Here is an 18,886-nt window from a genome sequence, read left to right on the forward strand (position 1 = left end):
CCTTGAACGCCGCATCTAGCTCCACGTCAAAATACCAACATCCGTTCGGTTCAACGGAGGAGACCATTCGTTATAATTCAGCGTCGGCGGTCACCATTTGTTAAAGTAGACAATATTAAGTATTGTACTCTTTGCGTGTTCAATTAACTGAATGGTGAGATTCTGGTGAAGAAGTCCCTTTGCAAAGGTGAATAATTACCAGAAGCTTCTGAGGACAAAAAGCTGATGACACTGAAGCCGTGTTCTATCAGGTTGTCTGTCTCGTCCCTCGTGGGGCATCAATACTTATTCAGAATAGTGGGAGACTAGAAGTCTCCTCCCATCAGCCCCCAACACACCTGGCCACAACTCAATATAAACAAGAGAATCCCGCTCTCCTCCCTTCTGCAAGTTCAGCAAGTTCCCATAGCTACAAATCAGACTAGAGAAAAACAATCATACATCAGCCTGTCTCTTTCGGAAGAGACAGGCACCAGACACACACTCCCTTATTTTCTCAGGAGTGTGAGACACATAAGAATGCTCCCTTGAGCCATACTGAGTTAACTAAATCCAAAACGGCTCAAATATAAATTGAAACTGAAAAACAATGTTAATAACTTAACACAGTCAACACCCCCACCCACAAAGATGGAAGTGGGGTTCTACCCAATTAGCAGCAAGCGTAATGTGGACCGCTCCATTTCCCTTTGGGATGTTGGAAATCATTTCTTTGATTTCTGCGTGTTCAAATAAAATTCAAAGTTGACGTCTTGTGGAGAAGTTTTGCTAGCTTTATTTCAGAGTCTGAAAGGCATCTCTAGAACCCGGCTCAAATAGCCCTGGTCCCAGAAGTGTAACATTTTCTAAAAATCCTCACTCCTTTATACATATCTCAGTTCCCTCCCCCCTTTATTGATAAGAAGTAAATTTTGCCCTTCCAGGCATAGCCCAACCCATGTGGCACATCCTGTCAAAACAAGAGTCTTAAAGTCTACCCATCCCCCCTTAGTCTTTCTTCAGGATGTGTCTTGATCAACTCAAAGGATGTGGGTAAAACACCTGACCCCCACCACCTCCTAGCACCAGGGTTGTTTTATGGACCGACCTTTAGTTCAAACACTTCTTGTTTAGATTAAATCAGACACCTCACTATTGACAGGGAAGAGGACCAAGACCACAGATAAACTAACATTTGGGGAACAGTTGTATTTATCTAACTAAAATCAAAAACACTTTGAAAAATATATATTGAAACAGAAAAACAATGTTAATAATCCAACAGGGACAATCAGGAAAATTGCACTCGACCTCCCCCATGATGTCAAAGCACAATGGATTGTGGGTAAGTAACAAGCCTTCAATTAGGAGCACAACCAGCGTATAAAAAGATGCTTTAATATGATTAACACGTTCACATTTCACTGTACAAATGCAAGAAGGCGGAGCTTAAGGAATCCAGTGCGTCACTTCCTGTTTGTCTTCAGGTTGCTGCGCATCGGAGCGACATGGCGTGGTCACGTGACATCAGTCCGCCGTCACGTGCGACCCCGAACGGACGAAAGATCCAAAAGGCAAAATCGGCTGCAGCTCGACTGGCGACCGTTTGCCGGCGCTGCGCACCTCAAGCAAAGTCATCCCGTCCGCCGTCCGTCCGCCGTCCGTTCATTCAGTAAGACAAGCGCACCTTTTGAATGTCCGAGATGAGCGACCTGGCCAGGTAGATGCCCGCCATCTGACGGGCAGCACACAGACGTTACACTTCATACTGCACATCTCTCGGCACTTTCATCACGTTGTTAATCCGCTTAATCTTGTCCCAAATTCTCTTTTCATTGAATGTGTGTGTGTGTGTGTGTGTGTGGCCTTTGTGGCACTCGCACCTGCAGCAGCGAGATGACGACAAAGACGGTCGCCAGCGTGTAAAGGTTTGCAGGTAACCAGTCTTCCAGCGCCGCCACGCAACCTTTCACGTAGATGTCGTCCGGCCACTGGCCCTGAGAGCGCCACAACGTTTTGCACAGTCAGCACCGCTAAACAGGAAGTGATGTCACCTTGGCTTTTGGGAGCGTCCAATGGATGACGTTTGGCCTCTCGTCAGTTCATCCGACGGCAACAGTCCGCTCGCCGCGAGACGGTACGAGACGTGACGGGGCTGCCGGGTGGTATCGAGGTCGGCCAACCGACGCGTCGCGCTACGCGATTGGCTGGCAGTCATCCAGCGCACGTCAAACATCGGAAAGATCATATTTAAGATGTCATTTAAATAACAAAATGTATGAAGTGAAATTGTCAAAACGTAAATAAGCCGAAGAATATAAAGGCAAGAATAATCAAACAGATTGAATAAATGATAAATACACAAACTCATTTACTGAGATGTGACAAATATTATCAGTTTAGATCTGCCAATATGTTGCTATTATTATTAAGACTGTTTTTGTGAACTGCTATAAAAGAAAGCAAACCAAGCGCGAACACTTCTGAATGGCACGTTTGGTTCGCTGCCGTTCTGACGTCTTCGTCAAGCGCTTCAATCGATTGTTTGATTTCTTCAGTCTTAAAGCATCCAGCTTTTATATTCTTAGTTTCAATTTCAGTCCATAACATTTGTTACTAAAATGACAACTTTAATATTTCCTTTCCGATGTTTTGACGTCAAGCGGATGATTTTTTTCCATATAACTTTATTGAACGATTGCAGACGGACAATTTCCAGACAATCCTTTAGCGTGACGTCATCAGTAGGCGACCCCGATACAATCTGGCACAGACAACGGAAAGGACCCGGACCCCATGAGGACCCGGACCGCATGAAGACCGGCACCGGCCTCACCTTGGCTTTCTTTCTGACGTCGTAGCCACACTGAGTGTTGAGCACCGAGTCCTGGAGAGCAAAAGCAGGTTTGAGTCCGACGTTGGCACGTGCAACGTGATGATGAAGACGAGGAAGGCGCGGCGGGCGGCGGGCGCACTCACGGCGGGATCGGCCACGCAGCAGGAGAAGGGAACGCCGCACTTCTCTCTGCTGGTATGCGTTGCGTTACAGCTGAAGTAAACGTTGACGTCCCAGTCGTCGGGATCCCGCGCGCCGCAGCAGTGATTCTGCACCACAAACAAGGCCCCGCGTTTCATACGGCGGAGCGTCGCCGCACGCCGGCCGCAGCTTACCGTTCTCTGCAGCGAGTCGATCAGGTTCTGCAAGTCGATGTCGTCTCGGTACGCTTTGACGTTGGCCAGGAACAAGCCGTTGATCCATTCTCGCACCTGACTTTGGAAAAGCACGGCCAGCACGGCGACCGCCAGCTCCACCAGGAAGATCAAGCCGATCATGACGGAAAACTGAGCGGCAGGCACGAAAACCGCATTTCAACGATCGCTACATTTGTTGTCAATCATGGGAACGACGCGGCCGACATTGGGCCCACGTTGGGCAGAGATCGGGGTTCCAATCAAGACTGCGGCTTGCCTGCCTTTGCCGGAGACATTTTTTTTCCGGCTACCTTCCTCCTTCCAAAGATTCAGCTTGACGAACAAGTGGCGCCGCTCGCCCTCACGGGCCTCGTCATTGGCTGGCGGCCAGGCCGGTCCGGGTGGGACCCCGCCTCTCGCCCTGGCCCCGGTTCGGCCGGCGTGCCAGGCGGCAGAGAAAGGGAATCTATCTCTGCCGCTTGGCGCATCTTTTGACGTACAAACTTGAGCAAGCAGATGTTTTCGCGGAGCGCGCCCACGCATCCCGCAAAGCCCAGGATGAAGGTGACGACGCCCACCAGCAGCAGCAACCACACTGGGTCCAAACCGCGCAGACGGGTCACCTGCGTCAGGTCCAGTAGGACCCCCTGAGGAACAAACACAACGCTGATCCGCCAGCGCCATCTTCCAGCTTTGCTTTCAGCTTTTACCTTCTCGCTCCACGCCCAAAAGCCCGCCGCCATGCAGAGCACACCGGCCAGCTGCAACACAGACAGACAGACAGACAGACGGACAGGACAGGACAGGACAGGACAGGACAGGACAGGACAGGACACGTTTACAAAAATACAAATGAGTGGCTTTGGTGCTGAGCCAAACACAAAGGAGCAACATTTGCCGTCTGTCCGCCCGTGACTTTTGCTGCCGGCAACCTTCATGAAGGACGTCAGCAGACGCAAGCTCGCCTTGATTGAACTTTGTACATCCCCTCCAAAAGTATTGGGACAGCAAGGTCACGTTCTTCCTTTTGATGGGATCTTTATTTCTCTCAAACGATCAAAGCTGCCGGCAGTTTTTGGAAGCCCGACTTCATTGATGCTTGCTGGCAGCTTTTTGTTTCGGGCTCTGGCGGCCTTCGTTTTCCTCTTGATGATGCTTAATTGCGGCCTTCGTTTTCCTCTTGATGATGCTGGATTGCGGCCCTCGTTTTCCTCTCGTAATACAGTATCAAGAGGAAAATGAAGGCCACCAGACTCAAAAACAAAGAGTTGGCAGCAAGCATCAATAAAGCCTGGACTTCCAAGAACGCCGGGCAACGCCACGGAGCATCGAGGCACTCGTTAAGGCAAAGGGAATCCCATCAACTATTGAAGATTGAAATAGCGTTTTGAAAATACCTTCCTTCCTTCCTTCCTTCCGTCCATCTTCTTTTTCTCTCTCCATGCAAAACACTGGCAAGTATGCAAGGTGATTTCTTCACATTATTCCAATTTTTTGACATCCTGTTGTCATGGCTTTTATGAGCTGGGAGCCCAAATAATGTAAATACAAACAAATAAATACTTGAAACTGCTTAAGTTGTGAGCCCTGCAATCTATCATCTATGAAAGTTTGACTTTTTGAATGGAATGACAGAAATGATTCCACTTTTTCAGGATATTCAGATTTCTGGACGAGCGCCTGAATATGACGACAAAAAGCCGGCATTTCCACAGGAATGCGTCTGTGGCGGGCACCTGCTCGCCGCACCAGGATGTGCATGCGTGCCAAGCGAAGAGGAAGAAACTCACCCAGAAGATGACGTTGTAGGTGAACATCAGGTATTTGTAGCAGCAGCTGACCTCGGCGTTGTCATAGCGATAATAGTACATCTGCTGAACAAACGCGCACATCAGGAGCAATATTCAAGCGCTGGAAATTTGCTGACAACATTTTGCGCAAGCCGACTTGACCTTTTGGGACATTTGGCCGCAAACGGCAAACAGGCCCCACCCACCTCCGCCTGCCCCAATCAAGTTTCAGCAATTCATGCGGAACTTCTCCCAATCACTTGGAAATCCTGACCCGCTTTGGCCTCACCCAGCGGATCCATCCAGAATGGTTGATAGCAAGTCAGTATCAATACGAGCGCAACGCGATGGCGAGCGTTCCTTTCACTTTGGCTCTGCCGGCATTTCCTTCAAACCGGCCGCCGCGCAACGACTTGCTCCGATTTGGTGCCGTCACGTGACTTTGCGGTGCGAGCCACAACCAGGAAATATTCGACTTTTCTTTTCAATTCTCTCAACGCGCAACCTCCTGGAAAAGGAATTGCTTTTCGCATCTTTCTTCTGGCGTGACCATCTTGCAATCAAGGGAGAATTTTCTTTCATTTTTTGAAGAGTACTTTGGGGAAAATAGCATTTTTTCCCCCCATTAACAACTTTTTTGCACTTTGCTTATCTAAGAAAAAAAGATTCAGACGTGACAATATATGGAGTGGGAAGTTGTATTTTCTATTTACTAATAAACTTTGACCTCCTCGTGTCCTGGTTTTTAGCTAATAATATAAAAGGAAAGATCACGTAGCAATTTGTTGATGCCAATGCCGTCCACCTTCATTATCTGAAAAGTATCGGTACCGGCGACACAAACCCTGTATGGACTTGGTGTGCAGCAAGATTGCAACCTCTAGCATTGGATATATCTTTAAAAAAAATGTATATATATATATTAAAAAAAAGAGTCCAAATATATTTCACTTGTATGACCTTTTTTTTTTTTTATATCGGCTCCACGCGTCCGGAAAAGGGAAGGAAGATTCGGGACATCCGTTTCCATCTTGTGTACTGCGATGGCCGATGGTTGCTGCTTCCAATCCCAGCACAGTTCAAAGCAACAAGAAAAGCCAAAGATGCGAACAGTTTGGAACATCGCGTAAATAATGAGCAGGCCACTTTGTTTTCTGTCTTACAACTTTAGGAAGCTATTTTCATGTCATCCTTTAATTTATAAAGAGCGAGAGCGAATAATAATTTTAAAAATAATGTTTATACTGAAGATGCAGCACGCATTTCAAATGTACAACTAAAGAAACAAGGCTGACGTCATCCTTTTTCCAGGACAGGATCTCGATGTTAAGCGTCAAACTTCTTTTGATTATTGAATTCGTGTTTTTATCAAGTTGACTTTATTCGCAGAACACCGGAAGCAGCTAACGTTAGCAAAATTAGCCGCCAACGAGGGCGTGAAGGAAGTCAAAGAAAGAAGAGAAAAAAGTGGTCCAACTCACCTCGGGTCGAAGGTCCTCAATAAGAAGTCTGCTCAACTTTTTGCTTGGCTTTTGCTGTCAAGATGACGACAGGAAAATATTTTCCGGTGCGCGCGTGTGTGTGTTTTGAAGGTTTCGTCACGATACTAGAAAAGTGGAAGGAAGTGGATCAAGTGGGTGGACCATTAAAAGACTTGATGAAGGCGGCGGCTCACTTGGACAACGAGCACAACATTTGAATTGGCGACTGGAGCATCGAAGGGGCGCTCGAGCTCCAGCTTTGATCACATTCGTCCGCAATAAGGACACGAAGAAGAAAAAAACAAGCACGTTTCGGGGTTTGAACCAATCTGTACGTCAAACTGGATATCAGCCGATAGCTGATTGGCCAAGACTTTTGACGCCGCGAGGCTGCCATATTACCACTCCCAAGAAATGTTTCTCGGACGACGCTAGACAGTACTTAGACATTATACAACTTGCCTTAAATACATGTATAAATGATATGCTTGCTGATGTTTACAGGAGGAAACTTGTATAATTGTTATGAAAGAATTATAACTAATTCAACAAAAGATGCCTCTGCCAAATCCAATATTGGGGTCTAAGGAACTGAGCGATAAAAGAAAAAGGGGGACTTCAAACCAGCACATACCGTCCTCTTGTTAATAGTGACCAAGAGCCTACGAAATGTCTATGTCTAATCGACTGTATACATTTGTCTGCCCGCGAGCTGCGAGTGGTAAAATGGCGGCCTGTGGCGTCAACGGCTTGCAGGGACGTGGTCGACGAGCACTGATCTGTATATATTACTTGATAGCTGATAGGTCAAGACTTTTGAAGCCGCCATATTACTACTCGCAACAAACGTTTTTCGGTATACGATCTTAGAAATTTGTTAAACATAAACAAGAGGACTTCAGACATTTTACAACTTGCCCAAAATACATGTATAAATAAATCATATGCTTCATGATGTTTACAGGAGGAAACGTGTATATATTTTTTTTATTAAACCCGCAATTCAACAAAAGATGTCTCTGCCAAATGAAAATTTGGAGTCTAAGGAACTGAGCGATAAAAGAAACAGGGGGACTTCAAATAAGCACATAGCGTCCACTTGTTAAAAAAATTGTGATCACTCCGCCAGCCGCCGCCGCCCCCATCACGATACATCAGTGGCACCGATCAAACCAATTACGAGTATCAAATACTGGTTTTGGGAGCAAATAAGTGAAATAGGATCATTTCCCGCGGCCCCCACCCAGCTTGAGAATCAGCTAGCTACAGCGGGTAGATTTCCACACCATGACGGCACGCCCCGCCCCGCCCCGCCCCGCCCCGCCCCGCCCCCAATTAGCGTAAGCCCGCTTATGGGCTCAGCTAATTGGCTTGGGGGCTCAAGGAGCCGACACGGGCCACTTTGTGCCGCCAGCGAAGCTCGGAGAAGCCACGCCAAGACTTTGCGGCCGACAAGTTGAGAGTTGCGGCGGCTGCGCGCGATGGGAGCCCCCCCGGCCCACCGCCAGCACGGCCTGGCCTGACGGATGCGCAGGCTGACTGCTGAAGAAACTTCAAGCTTCGCCAAGGTTTGTCCGCCACCCGCCTGCTCAAGATGCCCTTCATGCCGGTCAAGTTCAACCTGCAGAAGCGGGTCAAGCTGGCCCAGGGCCTGTGGATCCTCTACTGGCTGTCGGTCCTGGCGGGCGTCGCCCTCTTGGGCCTGGGCGTCTTCTTCAAGGTGGAGCTGCGCAAGAGAAGCGAGCTGATGGACGAGAGCGAGAGCCACCTGGTGCCCAACCTGCTGATCCTGGCGGGTCTGCTGGTCGCCGCCGTCAACGCCTTTGGCGGCAAAGTGTGCCACGACTCGCTGGACCCGCTCAAGTACTCCAAGTGGAAGCCCATGCTGAGGAAGTTCCTGCTGCTGTGCTGCGCCTTCAACGTGCTGCTGCTGCTGCTGGCGCTGCTCTGCTTCCTCATGCAGTTCGCCGTCTACCTGACGCTGTCGCAGGGCCTGAAGAACAGCGTCCGCTTCTACAAGGACACCGACACGCCGGGACGCTGCTTCATGAAACGCACGCTGGACTTGACGCAGATCGAGTTCCGTTGCTGCGGCAACGTCAACTTCAGGGACTGGTTCGAGGTGCAGTGGATCAGCAACCGCTACCTGGACATGAGCAACGGCGAGGTCAAAGAGTGAGTGAGTCCCGTCGCCCGTCGCCCGGCGCTCGTCGCCCGTCGCCCGGCGCTCGTCGCCCGGCGCCCGTCGCCCGGCGCCCGTCGGGAGCGCGCTGGCCCCAAAACGCCAAACAAATGCTCCATTCGGCCTTACAATAGAATAGCCGGCAGCTAATGAGAATCAGGTCAGCGCAGGATGAAGGAGGATTAGAAGGTGAGAGTTCTTCTAAATCCTTAATCTGCCAGCGTGTGATCTTTTCCAACATGACAAGGTCAATGACGTCCCGACGGGCCCTGGCACGCGCCGGGCCTCGTGTCCGCTCTGGCGTGACTTAGGCCGCTTCCAAAACGCAAAGCCATCTCGGCGCGCGCATCTCGGCTCAAAGTTCCGACACCTTTCGGGCGGGCTTGCGTCCGTCACACCTTAGATCGGTGGTGCCAAAGTCCTGAGTCCTGCATGTTTTCCAGGTTTCCCACGTTCAGCACAGCTGAGGCCTACTTGAGCCTGACGATGATCCTGATCATTGTAGCAGGTGCGTTGGAGTAGAGAAACATGGAAAACACGCAGGACTCGGGGCCCCCCGGGGCCGGATCTTGACACGTGTGCCTTCGATAGAAGCCGCTGACACCGCGCAACGCGTCGCCATCCACGGTACGAGCAATGTCCTCTCAAACCTTTCAAAAAAGCCAAACAAGCTGACTGCTCAAAGAGCGCAGGCCACTTTCCACGCCATGTGTTGGCCAATCACGGGTCCAAATAAACCACACTGGCCAATGAGTCACCAAATACGGTGGGAGGGGCACTGAAGGAACTCAGGCCTTCTCGGCCAGAACGCGTCCCAAAAGGTTAGGGCAGCAAAAGCACGAAATGAAGTTCCTCGCGCAAAGTTGTTAGCGTACGACTTCGGTCCGAGCTGGAGTCCAAAGTCGGGTCGGAATTGACGCGCGCCGGCCTTTGCTTTGCAGTCGCGTCATGAGCAACGTGGACGGAAAGTTCCTGATGGACAGCGTCCCCTTCAGCTGCTGCAACCCGGGCTCGCCTCGCCCCTGCATCCAGCACCACCTGACCAACAACTCGGCCCACTACGACTACAACCACCGCAGCGAGGAGCTCAACATCTGGACGCGGGGCTGCCGCGAGGCCCTCTTCGCCTACTTCAGCTGCCTGATGACCGCCATCGGCGTGCTGGTCGCCGCCACCGTTGTGCTGCAGGTGAGTCTTCCTCTTCGGAAATGCCGCGTTCAGCTCGGCCTGGACGGCGGCGGCGGGCGCGTTTCGCCGTAGTCGATGCAATTGCATTCACGGTACTGCCGTTGTGTGAAAGTCTCCCTCGCCCGCCCTTCTCTGTGTGTGATGCAGTGTGCGGACATGGCGGGCCTCAAGTACCTGAGCACGGCTCTGGAGACCATGAGCGACCCCGAGAACCCCGAATGCGAGAGCGAAGGCTGGCTGCTGGAGAAGAGCGTCAAAGAGACGCTGGTGGAGACGCTGGCCAAAATCAAGACGCTGGGAAAGTCCAACCACGTCCAGGAGGGGGATGAGGCGGCCGACGCATAAACGACCACGCGCACACACACACGCGCACACGCACACAATGTAAATAAGCACATGACAAACATGGTGCCACCTTATATCATCTTCACTTCTATTTGAACACTTTTGCAGTCTCACACTGTAAATAACATCGCAAGAGTAACGGATGAAAATAAAATCATGCAAGTTCTTATTACAGCTCAAACGGATATATATATTTTTTTTAAACTTTTGCAGCATCCACTCACGCACACACGCGCGCGCGCACACACACGAGTACGTTCATGTTTTGTAGACAGAGATTTGTTGTGTTTTCTTGTTTGGCAGAGATTTTAGTGGCAAAAGTATAAAGAGATTGTGATTGACAACAAAGTGTCGGCCTCATTTTTGCTCGCGTCCAGGAGAATGCGCGTGCATGTGCGCATGTGTGTGCACGATCGCGAATACTACTCGACTTCCACCTGCTCTTCGGACCTTCCTCATGGTGACCGTTCATTTTTGAATTTCTTCAATTGTGAGGCTGCTAACAGGTCATGAGTGACCTCTGAACTGAAGTCAAAAATCAAGCAAACGAGCTGGCTGGGATGAGTGGCTGACCACGTGACTGACTCGCGGCTGACGCAGACATCCATGTGGCCACCAGAGGGCGCTCTTTCCCACTGCCAGAATCTCATCACAATTCATTTGACCAACGGCAAACTTTGCGTCACATAAGTCCAAAGCGGACAGTGGAATATTCTTCAAATGATCTTTTCATCCATTTTGGGCCTCCAAGGTTATTTTTGCTTGTTTTAAAACTTGTCACACTGCCAGCCAATCAGAGACTTGTGGTAAAAGGCGTGACCAATGCCTGTGTCAATCATTCACGGCCCTACCTACGCAAGCACGCACGCGCACACACGTGCACGCAAGCACTGTTTGTGGGTGGATTATTTAGCACTGGTTAGCGAACAAAAAAGGTAACCGTGACTGCTCGCAATGGAGACCTCAAAAGTGAACTTGTGTCATTGTGCCGCAGTGGCGTTGGTCTACGCCAGGATTTCCCGATCCTGGTCCTAAAGGGCCGCAGTCCAGCAGGTTTGAGATGTTTCCGTCCTCCAACACAGCTGATTCCTATAATCAGCTCATCGGCAAGTTCCACACAAGCCCGATAACGATCCCGGTCTTCAGAATCAGTTGCATCGGAGGCCGCAACCTTCAAAAACCTGCAGGAGTTCTGGCCCCCGAGGACCAAGATTGGAGAATCCCAGTAGTCTCCGCATACGGCGGCGGCGGCGCTGGGCTTCGAAACGCGCCACCAATGTCATCGTCAGCTCAGTTGATCCGGCTGTCCCGGGAACACCTCGGGATCATGGACCAAATGGCTGGGGGAGACCGGTCGGGCCCGCCTTCCCTGCCCAAGCGACCCCACCCCAGATAAAAGTCTGAGACTGGATGGATGGAAAGGAGTCACGACTCTCACAAAGGAAGCCGTATTCATCGTCACGTCTTTGGCAAAGCGCAGCCCTTCAGCACGGGTGCCCTTCAGCACGGGTGCCCTCCGACGAGCGCTTGCTCGACGAGGCGGCACCGGAAATTCTGCACGGCAAAGTAAAGACGCGGCGAGCGGCAAAATGCCCGCCCACCGAGCAGGAGTGGCAACTTTCGGCAGCATTTTTGCAACTTAAGAACAGGAGTGAGGCTTCAGTTTCCAGATTTATTACAAAATGAACACGTCAAGGCTTTGTGCTAATTAGCAAACACGACACTGATGCAATACAACATGGAGGCTAAAGGTCAACCACAAGCTTTTTTTTCTCTCCTCTTTTTCAAACAAAACTTTCAGCCGGGACGTCAATGTCAACAACGCGCCACCTTTGCTGTACAAACGGACCAATTAGTGGTGGATAAAAAGATTGGTGAAAGGTGAGGATGGAACCATTTGGGACCATTTGGGACCATTTGGGACCATTTGGGACCATTTGGGACCTTGCTGCTGCTGAACACGACGATGGCGCCGCCGCTTCGCAAGCAACTGGCGTGACGGACATTGAAATCGTTTTGTCAACATTGTTCCAAATTCCCAAACGCGCCGGCAACCCAAAACTACAAAGATGGCCGAGCAGCTTCATGCATACCACAACACGGAATCAACAAACGGAACAAGCGGCCGATGGGAAGGAGGCGGGCAGATGTGGCGTGGGAAGGAGGCGGGCAGATGTGGCGTGGAAATGCGGCCGTCGCCTTTTCCATTCAATTATATCCGGCAGAGACAAAAAAACAACCCAAAAAGGTTCGAGCAGAAGGTCCCGTTCGTCAGGATTGTTGGGGCGGGCGACCTTCCGACCACATTTGCTATGTACACTCGCCGCCCCGCCCGAGCAGAAGCCGCCTGCGGCAGTCAGTCGGAGTCTGACTCGATGGGCGCCGTCTCATCGAGGATGGCCCTCTTGGCGGCGCCCAGGTGCGCCTTCTTGTGGCGGGAGAAGCTGGACGAGTGCATGAAGGTCTTGTTGCAGGCGGCGCAGGTGAAGGTCTTGCTCTTGGCCTTGGCTCGCTTTCCGCCGTCCGCCGCCGCCGCCAGCTGGTGGCTCAGCTGATGGCGCGCCAGGCTGGAGGTGTGGCTGAAGCGTTTCCCGCACAGGCCGCAGCCGTGACTCTCCGGGGCGCCGGCGCCGTCGTCGTCGCCGTCCTCCTCTTCGTCCTGGTCGTGGAGCGCGTCGGGGCCTCGCTTGGCGCGACGGCGCCGGTTCTTCTTGCAGAGCGTGTAGAAGTTGGGCTTGTCGCGGGAGCACAACTTGAGGCGGATCTTCAGGTCCGACGAGCTCTCGGCCATGTTCTCCTTGCCGGGTTGGGCGTAGCTGTCCAGAAGCTCCTTCACGTGCGTCACCTGCGCGGTTGCAAAGTCGCCCGACATTTACACGCAATCTCCGGCACACTTGGAGAAAAAGAGCAGGCTGGAAACTTTCCGCAGGAATTGCCGATCTGAAGCCCAATTCACGATTCAACGGATCAAGTGCAATGACGGGAAGCGGAATTGAAATGGATTCAGCTCACCAGCCGCAACCTCCATTTTCCTTCCCAACGGAAGGACGGACACCGACATGCAGTCCAAATGTCCTTCATGCTGGAAAGCGTGACGGTGACGTACGACGACGACGTACGACGACGTCCGTCCGTCCGTCCGTCCAATTCCAAAGCATCTTTTTGCACTCATCACCGATGAGGCGACTTGACAGGCTCAAGTTGTTGCATGTGATCGGAAAACAGCTGCTCAAATGTTTTGTCATTCAGCGGCTTTGTCCCGTCCTGACATCCAAACATTTGGACCATTTCAATCATCTGCTTTCTCTGAGCAGACTTGACTTGACTGCTCGCAATCGTATTTGCATGAAAGACATCATTTGGCAGCAATTGCTTTTTTGCGATTTCAATTTCAATTCCGCTTCCCGTTTGCCACCTCAAATCCAAGCGCAATTGCCAATTGTGAATTTCGGGTCCATGGCTTCTACGAGCAAGCCGGTCAATTTGTCTGGTTGGAAGCCACCATTTTGTTGAGGTGCAGCCAGCCCATGTAAAATGGGCGGGAAAACGTTCAAGCGCCGTCCAGCCCGCCTCAGGGAGGACGTGGACAAATGGGCCCGTTTTCAGCCATCGCATTTGGCCCTCTGGCCTGGACCGCAACCAACGTCAAAGTGCCCTAAGGCTCGCGTTACGCACGTGACGTCACGTGGCCAAAAGCAGAATGGCGCTCGGCCGTGACGTTTGCAATGCGAGCCCGAGGATGCCCTGGCGTACCTTTTTTGGTGGACAGCAAAAATGAGGTCCGTTTACCGGTGGGCACGCGCAACATCTTTTTTTGCAAACGAAGACCAACATTTGCTTTTAAAAGTGTCGACAAAAAAGGCAGACGCCGATTTGGCGTGCGTCGGAAGACGCCCGTATTTGGCATTTGTGCCGTTGGGTCAACGCTGGCGTCAAACTTTTTAGGCTGGAGCGGCTGGCCGCAATTGTGGCCGGCAACAGCAGGCAGAAGTCGTGACGCTGGTCGAACGGCCGCCGCTGACATTCGCCGCCCTTCAATCAAGCCGACTGGCCGGCGCTGGCAAGGCGGCGGGACAAGCCGTGGGCATTCCGGTGGAAAGTTTCCGAGCGGCAAACGAGGGCTCACCTGATGCTTGGAAAGCGCCGCCGAGGTGCGGAAGCTCATCTCGCACTGCGGGCAGGCGTAGAACTTGTCTCCGGCCGCCTGCATCAGGGCCGCCGACGGCCTCCGCCGCTTGGCCTTCTTGCCCTTCAGCGAGGGCCGATGGGCCGAGCGGGCGGGCGCGCCGTGGGCGTGGCCGAGGGCCGGGGCGCCGTCCTTGCCCTTCTTGTGGATGAGGCGGTGTCGGGACAGGCTGGAGCTGTGGTTGAACTCCTTCCCGCAGATGTTGCACGGGTGGATGCGCCGCTTGCCGTGCAGCCGCAGGTGACTCCCCAGCATCCTGAGGCACAAACAAGTGGGTGGGGCGTTACACGGGCGTTACACGCACGCACGCACGCACGCACGCACGCACGCAGGCGCCAGGCAGGCGCCGGGCAACTTCCCTCCTGTGGCAACATGAAACATTTGGAGGTCAAGAAATCAAAATCTTCAGCAAAAGTTTGCAAGCTGGATTGAAAAGCATTTACACTTCACGTCGCTTCTTCCAATGGTGTGCAGCATAACAGTGGGGTGCTGCTTCACCACGCTTGCTTTGAATTCAAAGCCCAACCCAGTGTGAAGACGATTGGCTTGTGAACAGCCCAGATGTTGCTTTCTCATCGTCACGACAGAAAAAAAACATTCCAGTGTCCAACGGCCACGTTTGTACGTTTGCAAGTTGCCCACCTTTGAGTCAAAGTGGCCCAAACGCGCCGCGTTGCCGCGTGCACAAAGCATGTGACATCATCACAATCGATCATCATCAAGCATCAGATTTTCAGGACTCTTCGCAATGGATACATTATTCACACATTGGTCAGTGGCGCTCAACTACGACCGTAGCCGCAGCTGCCATGGGGCAGACTGACCGGAGCGCGGCTGCCAGTGTGCGCCTACGGCCCCTCCCACCACCACCAAACATTAGCACCATCTGTAGACCTGCGTTGAGCGTGTGTGTGTGTCTTGCCCAAGGACACAAGCAGGAATCGAACAGCGGACCTTCCAGTTACCGGACGAGCAGCTCCACCTCCTGATCCGCGTCCGCCACATTATGCTAAATGCTACTTGGTTTCTATGCTGCGCTTTCCATTCGTGACTCATTCAGGACATCAGCATCAAGTAGCAGTTCAGCGGTTAATTTTTTTTTTTATTCATCAGGATTTCAATATCAATCCAAAACAATGCTGACCCTTAAGCTGCAGTCACACCAAAAGCGGGGGGGTACGGTGGCGCGTTTGCATTATAGTCAATGTGCTTTCGCGCGGACCAGCAGTTTGAAGCGTTGGGACTCGGTGCGGCGCAGCGAAATGCGCACACTGGCATATTTGACATATTTGACAAATTTGAACCTTTTTTTGCATTTCGCCTCGCGGTGGCCAATCGGCTTTGAGTACGGGCTACGCTACACACAGCGTCATGTCCGTCTTCACCCCGAACCCAACAACACAGCCAGCCGGGACCGAATGGTGAGCAAGGAAGTAGCATACACGTGCTGCTAAGTGTATTTACTTGCTGTGTTTATCATTCACGCCAAAGTTATTTAGCGCAAATGACGGCCGCCGGATTGCCACTAAAAAAGCGTTGGTGCTAAAAATCACGAACTTCAAAAAAGGCGAAGAAGTGGAATTAGTCGGCGGTGCTCTCTTGTTGACTCGCTCAAGTGCTCTCCAGTCGTCGTTTACCAAGGGACACGCCTTCTCCTCTCCGGTGTGCGTGAAAGCACGAATGAGCGCCAATCGTTCTAAAAAAAGTCTGTGCGGTAAAACGCTAGCAAAGATCGCGTCTCGCTTTTGGTGTGAATGTAGCATTATTCTTGCCGCAGCAGCCGCAAGACAGAGGCTTTTCGGATGACGACCAGTCTACCACTGAGCCATGCCGCCCCGGGAGCCCTCCGTTGACAAGTGGCATTTTTGCAGACCCGGGCCCATTTTTGGCATGAAAAAAAATCTATTTTGAAAAATCGATCATGTATAAAATATGATGAAAAATGCACAATTCAGTGGCGTCAATTAGACGTAAATGTTCACTCGTGCCTGGGACTTCTGAAAATAGTGAGGGCCGATTGTTTCCCGAAAATAAAAAATTCACTTTCCTTTTGGAAATTTGGACGCCCACAAAATGCATTCAATGGATGAAGTTGGAAGGACATTCGTCCTTCTCATGCGTGTTTGCGTTAGCAATAGTTGAACGTGCGTCATATTGAACACACAAAAGCTTGGTGCGCCGTCAGCCGAATACGACGCCAACATGTTTGGCCGGCGGCCACCGTCTTCCAACGACGCATAGCGGAATGACAAGTTTGCCAAAGGTCGCTAGCCCTAGTGGCGCTTGCGAGTAAGTGCCGGAGCCAATGGCTCGACCGACCGCTGCTTACCTTCCCCGTCATTCGGGCTCCCGTCGCTTGTCACCTTCTGCTTTTTTTTTTCTCCCGCTAGCCGCTCGTTAGCTACGGCTCCGATGAACTCCAATGAACTCTCCGGAGTCATGATCATAACCAAACTTTTAGGCCAACGTTTGAAGAGGAAGCCAATTCATCGGCAGAGCCCTTAAACTCAGCGTCGGGCTCGCCACCTTCCGGGTGATATTGCGCAAATGTTGTCATCGTGAAACAAACAGGAATGGCTTCAAAAAAGGATTTTGCAATTGACTCGACGGCAAAAGCAATTTTAGCATTGCAAATGCGGGGGGGGGGGGGGGGGCAGGCAAGGGGAGAAATCACCCACCTGCTGCCCTTGAAGGTCATGCCGCAGTGCTGGCAGGTGTAGCGCGCGTCCTGGTGCGCGGGCTCCAGGGCGCGCTTGGCGGCCGCCGAGGCGGGCGCGGTGGCCATCTTGGCGGTATGCGTCTGCTGGTGGCGGTACAGGCTGGAGGCGTGGCTGTAGCACTTGCCGCAGTAGCCGCAGCGATAGCGCCGCTCGTCGGGCTCCGTGTCGGCCTGGTCCGAGTCGGCCTCGCCGTCCGGCTGGCCGCCCACCTCCACCAGGATCTGGTGGTGCCCCTCGTCGTCGTCGTCGTCGTCGTCGTCCGACTCCATCTTGATCTCCACGCTCTGCTCGGTCACCTCGCAGGGGTACACCTCCTCGTAGGGCGCGAAGAAGGCCTCTTCCGCCTCCATCTTCAGCTGCTCGCCGCTCAGCTCCGACGGGTCGTCAGAGTCTTTCTTGACGCACGAGATGGTGAACTTGGAGCCCACCTCGGCCCATTTGACCACGTACTCGATGGGCTGCGTGTCCAACTCCACCGTGATGAAGTCGGCGCCAAGCGCGTCCGCCTCTGACACGGTCAGCTGCGCCTCGGAGTCGTCCATCGTCAGGTGGCGAGCCCGGCGGTCCCAGCGGCTGAAACACAGACGGCACGTGTCCTGTCAATTTCAGGGAAGGCCGACAAATGATTGGAGCGCACAGATAAACAGACGGACGGACGGACGGACGGACGGACAGACGGACGAGCAACTGGCGAACCAGATCGCCTCTCCTTGCCCCCATTAAGAGAAGAGGTCACTCAAGCCGAGGTACCCGTTTTGGCTCGTATTGCAAGGTTTGTACTTGCTCAATAGAGAAGCTTGTGGATGAGATCTGTGTGCTTTTTAGGGCCGCCTGACTCGGAAAGATTTCCCGCAGCGCGGCGTAAAACCTTTGTCACGTTCTTGGCGCTCGGAGGAGGCCAAACGACACACTTGTCATCAAGTCTCGCCGACAAGCAAGTGCTCGCCGCCCGCCGTGACGTCACCATAAAGCAGGCAGGCGGAGCGGCGCATCCATTATTCAAATGGATTTCTATGGCAACTTATTGGCGGCTAGCTCGAGCGCCGAACATTCCGGAAACGCGGCCGAATTCCTACCAAATGTTCACAAGCGTCGCAAATGTCGGCGTAGTCGCCGTAGCAAAAGGCGCGAGACAATTGTGCCCTTCCCCAATGAAGTTGCAGGGCTCGGCCGGGCTCGGCGGCAGTGACGAGGAAAACGGCGGAAGGATTTGCTTTTTTTTTTTTTTTTTTTTTTTTCTCTCGCCCCCATTTCTGGTTTGCGGCGGCGCGTCAAGCAAGCACAAAAGACGCCATGAGCAGCGCGCCGACTCGCCGCAATCAACTTTGGCGTTTTGGGAACTCACCGAGCAGGAAAACGTCAAATGAGAAGCTTAAGGTTGCCGGCGGAGGCGCTCACAATAAACAGGAAGAAGCGGACGTGGACACAAAGCATTGTGGGAAACGATTAAATGGTTGCTAGCAGCGGAAGCGCTCCTTCAAAGTAAAAGCGCGACCATCAAGTAGGAAGTGGACGGCAGGTCATATCCGGAAGCACCATGCCAAGGGACGAAAGCAAGACGGACCAACAGATCATAAAGTCATTACAATAAATTCTGCTGTAATTGGGAACGTTTTAAACTCGAATGAACTCAATTGTGAAGAACGAATGGGAGTTCTATAACTCAAGCTGAAAAGGCGGAAGAAGAAAGTATCATTTCAGAAATAACTGCAATATCACAAAAAGCACCTTATAACATGTCTGAAAACCAGTGACAACACTTAATGAGTTTACAAACCAAATTGGAAGACATTTATAAACTGAGGGCTGATGGGCCTTTTGTT

At 52.0% G+C, this 18,886-nt stretch overlaps 3 protein-coding genes across 7 annotated transcripts; 1 reads left to right on the top strand and 2 right to left on the bottom strand.

Annotated features, from left to right (window-relative positions):
- Nucleotides 1–1,356: 1,356 nt before the first annotated feature.
- Nucleotides 1,357–7,060, bottom strand: tspan14 (tetraspanin 14). Of its 4 annotated transcripts, none has more exons than XM_086093607.1 (9): nt 6,637–7,060; nt 6,443–6,567; nt 4,962–5,042; nt 3,882–3,932; nt 3,672–3,818; nt 2,959–3,321; nt 2,816–2,866; nt 1,863–1,976; nt 1,357–1,714 (listed from the first exon to the last, which is right to left on the bottom strand). In XM_086093607.1, exons 3-9 carry the CDS (start codon nt 5,040–5,042, stop codon nt 1,649–1,651), a joined length of 873 nt encoding a protein of 290 aa, XP_085949733.1. In that variant the 5' UTR covers nt 6,443–6,567; nt 6,637–7,060; the 3' UTR covers nt 1,357–1,648. The 4 variants fall into 4 exon arrangements, with proteins under 4 accessions (XP_085949733.1, XP_085949735.1, XP_085949732.1 ...); XM_086093609.1 differs by having other exon boundaries at nt 2,959–3,084; nt 3,151–3,321; nt 6,443–7,060; XM_086093606.1 differs by having other exon boundaries at nt 6,443–7,060.
- Nucleotides 7,061–7,818: 758 nt separating this feature from the next.
- On the top strand, nt 7,819–10,331 carry prph2b (peripherin 2b (retinal degeneration, slow)). The gene is made up of 3 exons (XM_086093775.1): nt 7,819–8,617; nt 9,566–9,812; nt 9,960–10,331. The coding sequence occupies exons 1-3, from the start codon at nt 8,037–8,039 to the stop codon at nt 10,155–10,157; spliced, it is 1,026 nt and encodes a 341-aa protein (XP_085949901.1). The 5' UTR covers nt 7,819–8,036; the 3' UTR covers nt 10,158–10,331.
- A 1,478-nt stretch (nt 10,332–11,809) lies between these two features.
- LOC147163324 (uncharacterized) lies at nt 11,810–18,545 on the bottom strand. 2 transcript variants are annotated; one of them, XM_086092213.1, is made up of 4 exons: nt 18,409–18,545; nt 17,022–17,636; nt 14,284–14,599; nt 11,810–13,002 (listed from the first exon to the last, which is right to left on the bottom strand). In XM_086092213.1, exons 2-4 carry the CDS (start codon nt 17,603–17,605, stop codon nt 12,514–12,516), a joined length of 1,389 nt encoding a protein of 462 aa, XP_085948339.1. In that variant the 5' UTR covers nt 17,606–17,636; nt 18,409–18,545; the 3' UTR covers nt 11,810–12,513. The 2 variants fall into 2 exon arrangements, with proteins under 2 accessions (XP_085948339.1, XP_085948340.1); XM_086092214.1 differs by lacking the exon at nt 18,409–18,545 and adding an exon at nt 18,140–18,261.
- Between the last annotated feature and the right edge of the window lie 341 nt (nt 18,546–18,886).

Source organism: Leptonotus elevatus, chromosome 13 (assembly GCF_054856555.1).
Source record: "Leptonotus elevatus isolate MCC_2025b chromosome 13, RoL_Lele_1.0, whole genome shotgun sequence".
NCBI lineage: Eukaryota > Metazoa > Chordata > Actinopteri > Syngnathiformes > Syngnathidae > Leptonotus > Leptonotus elevatus.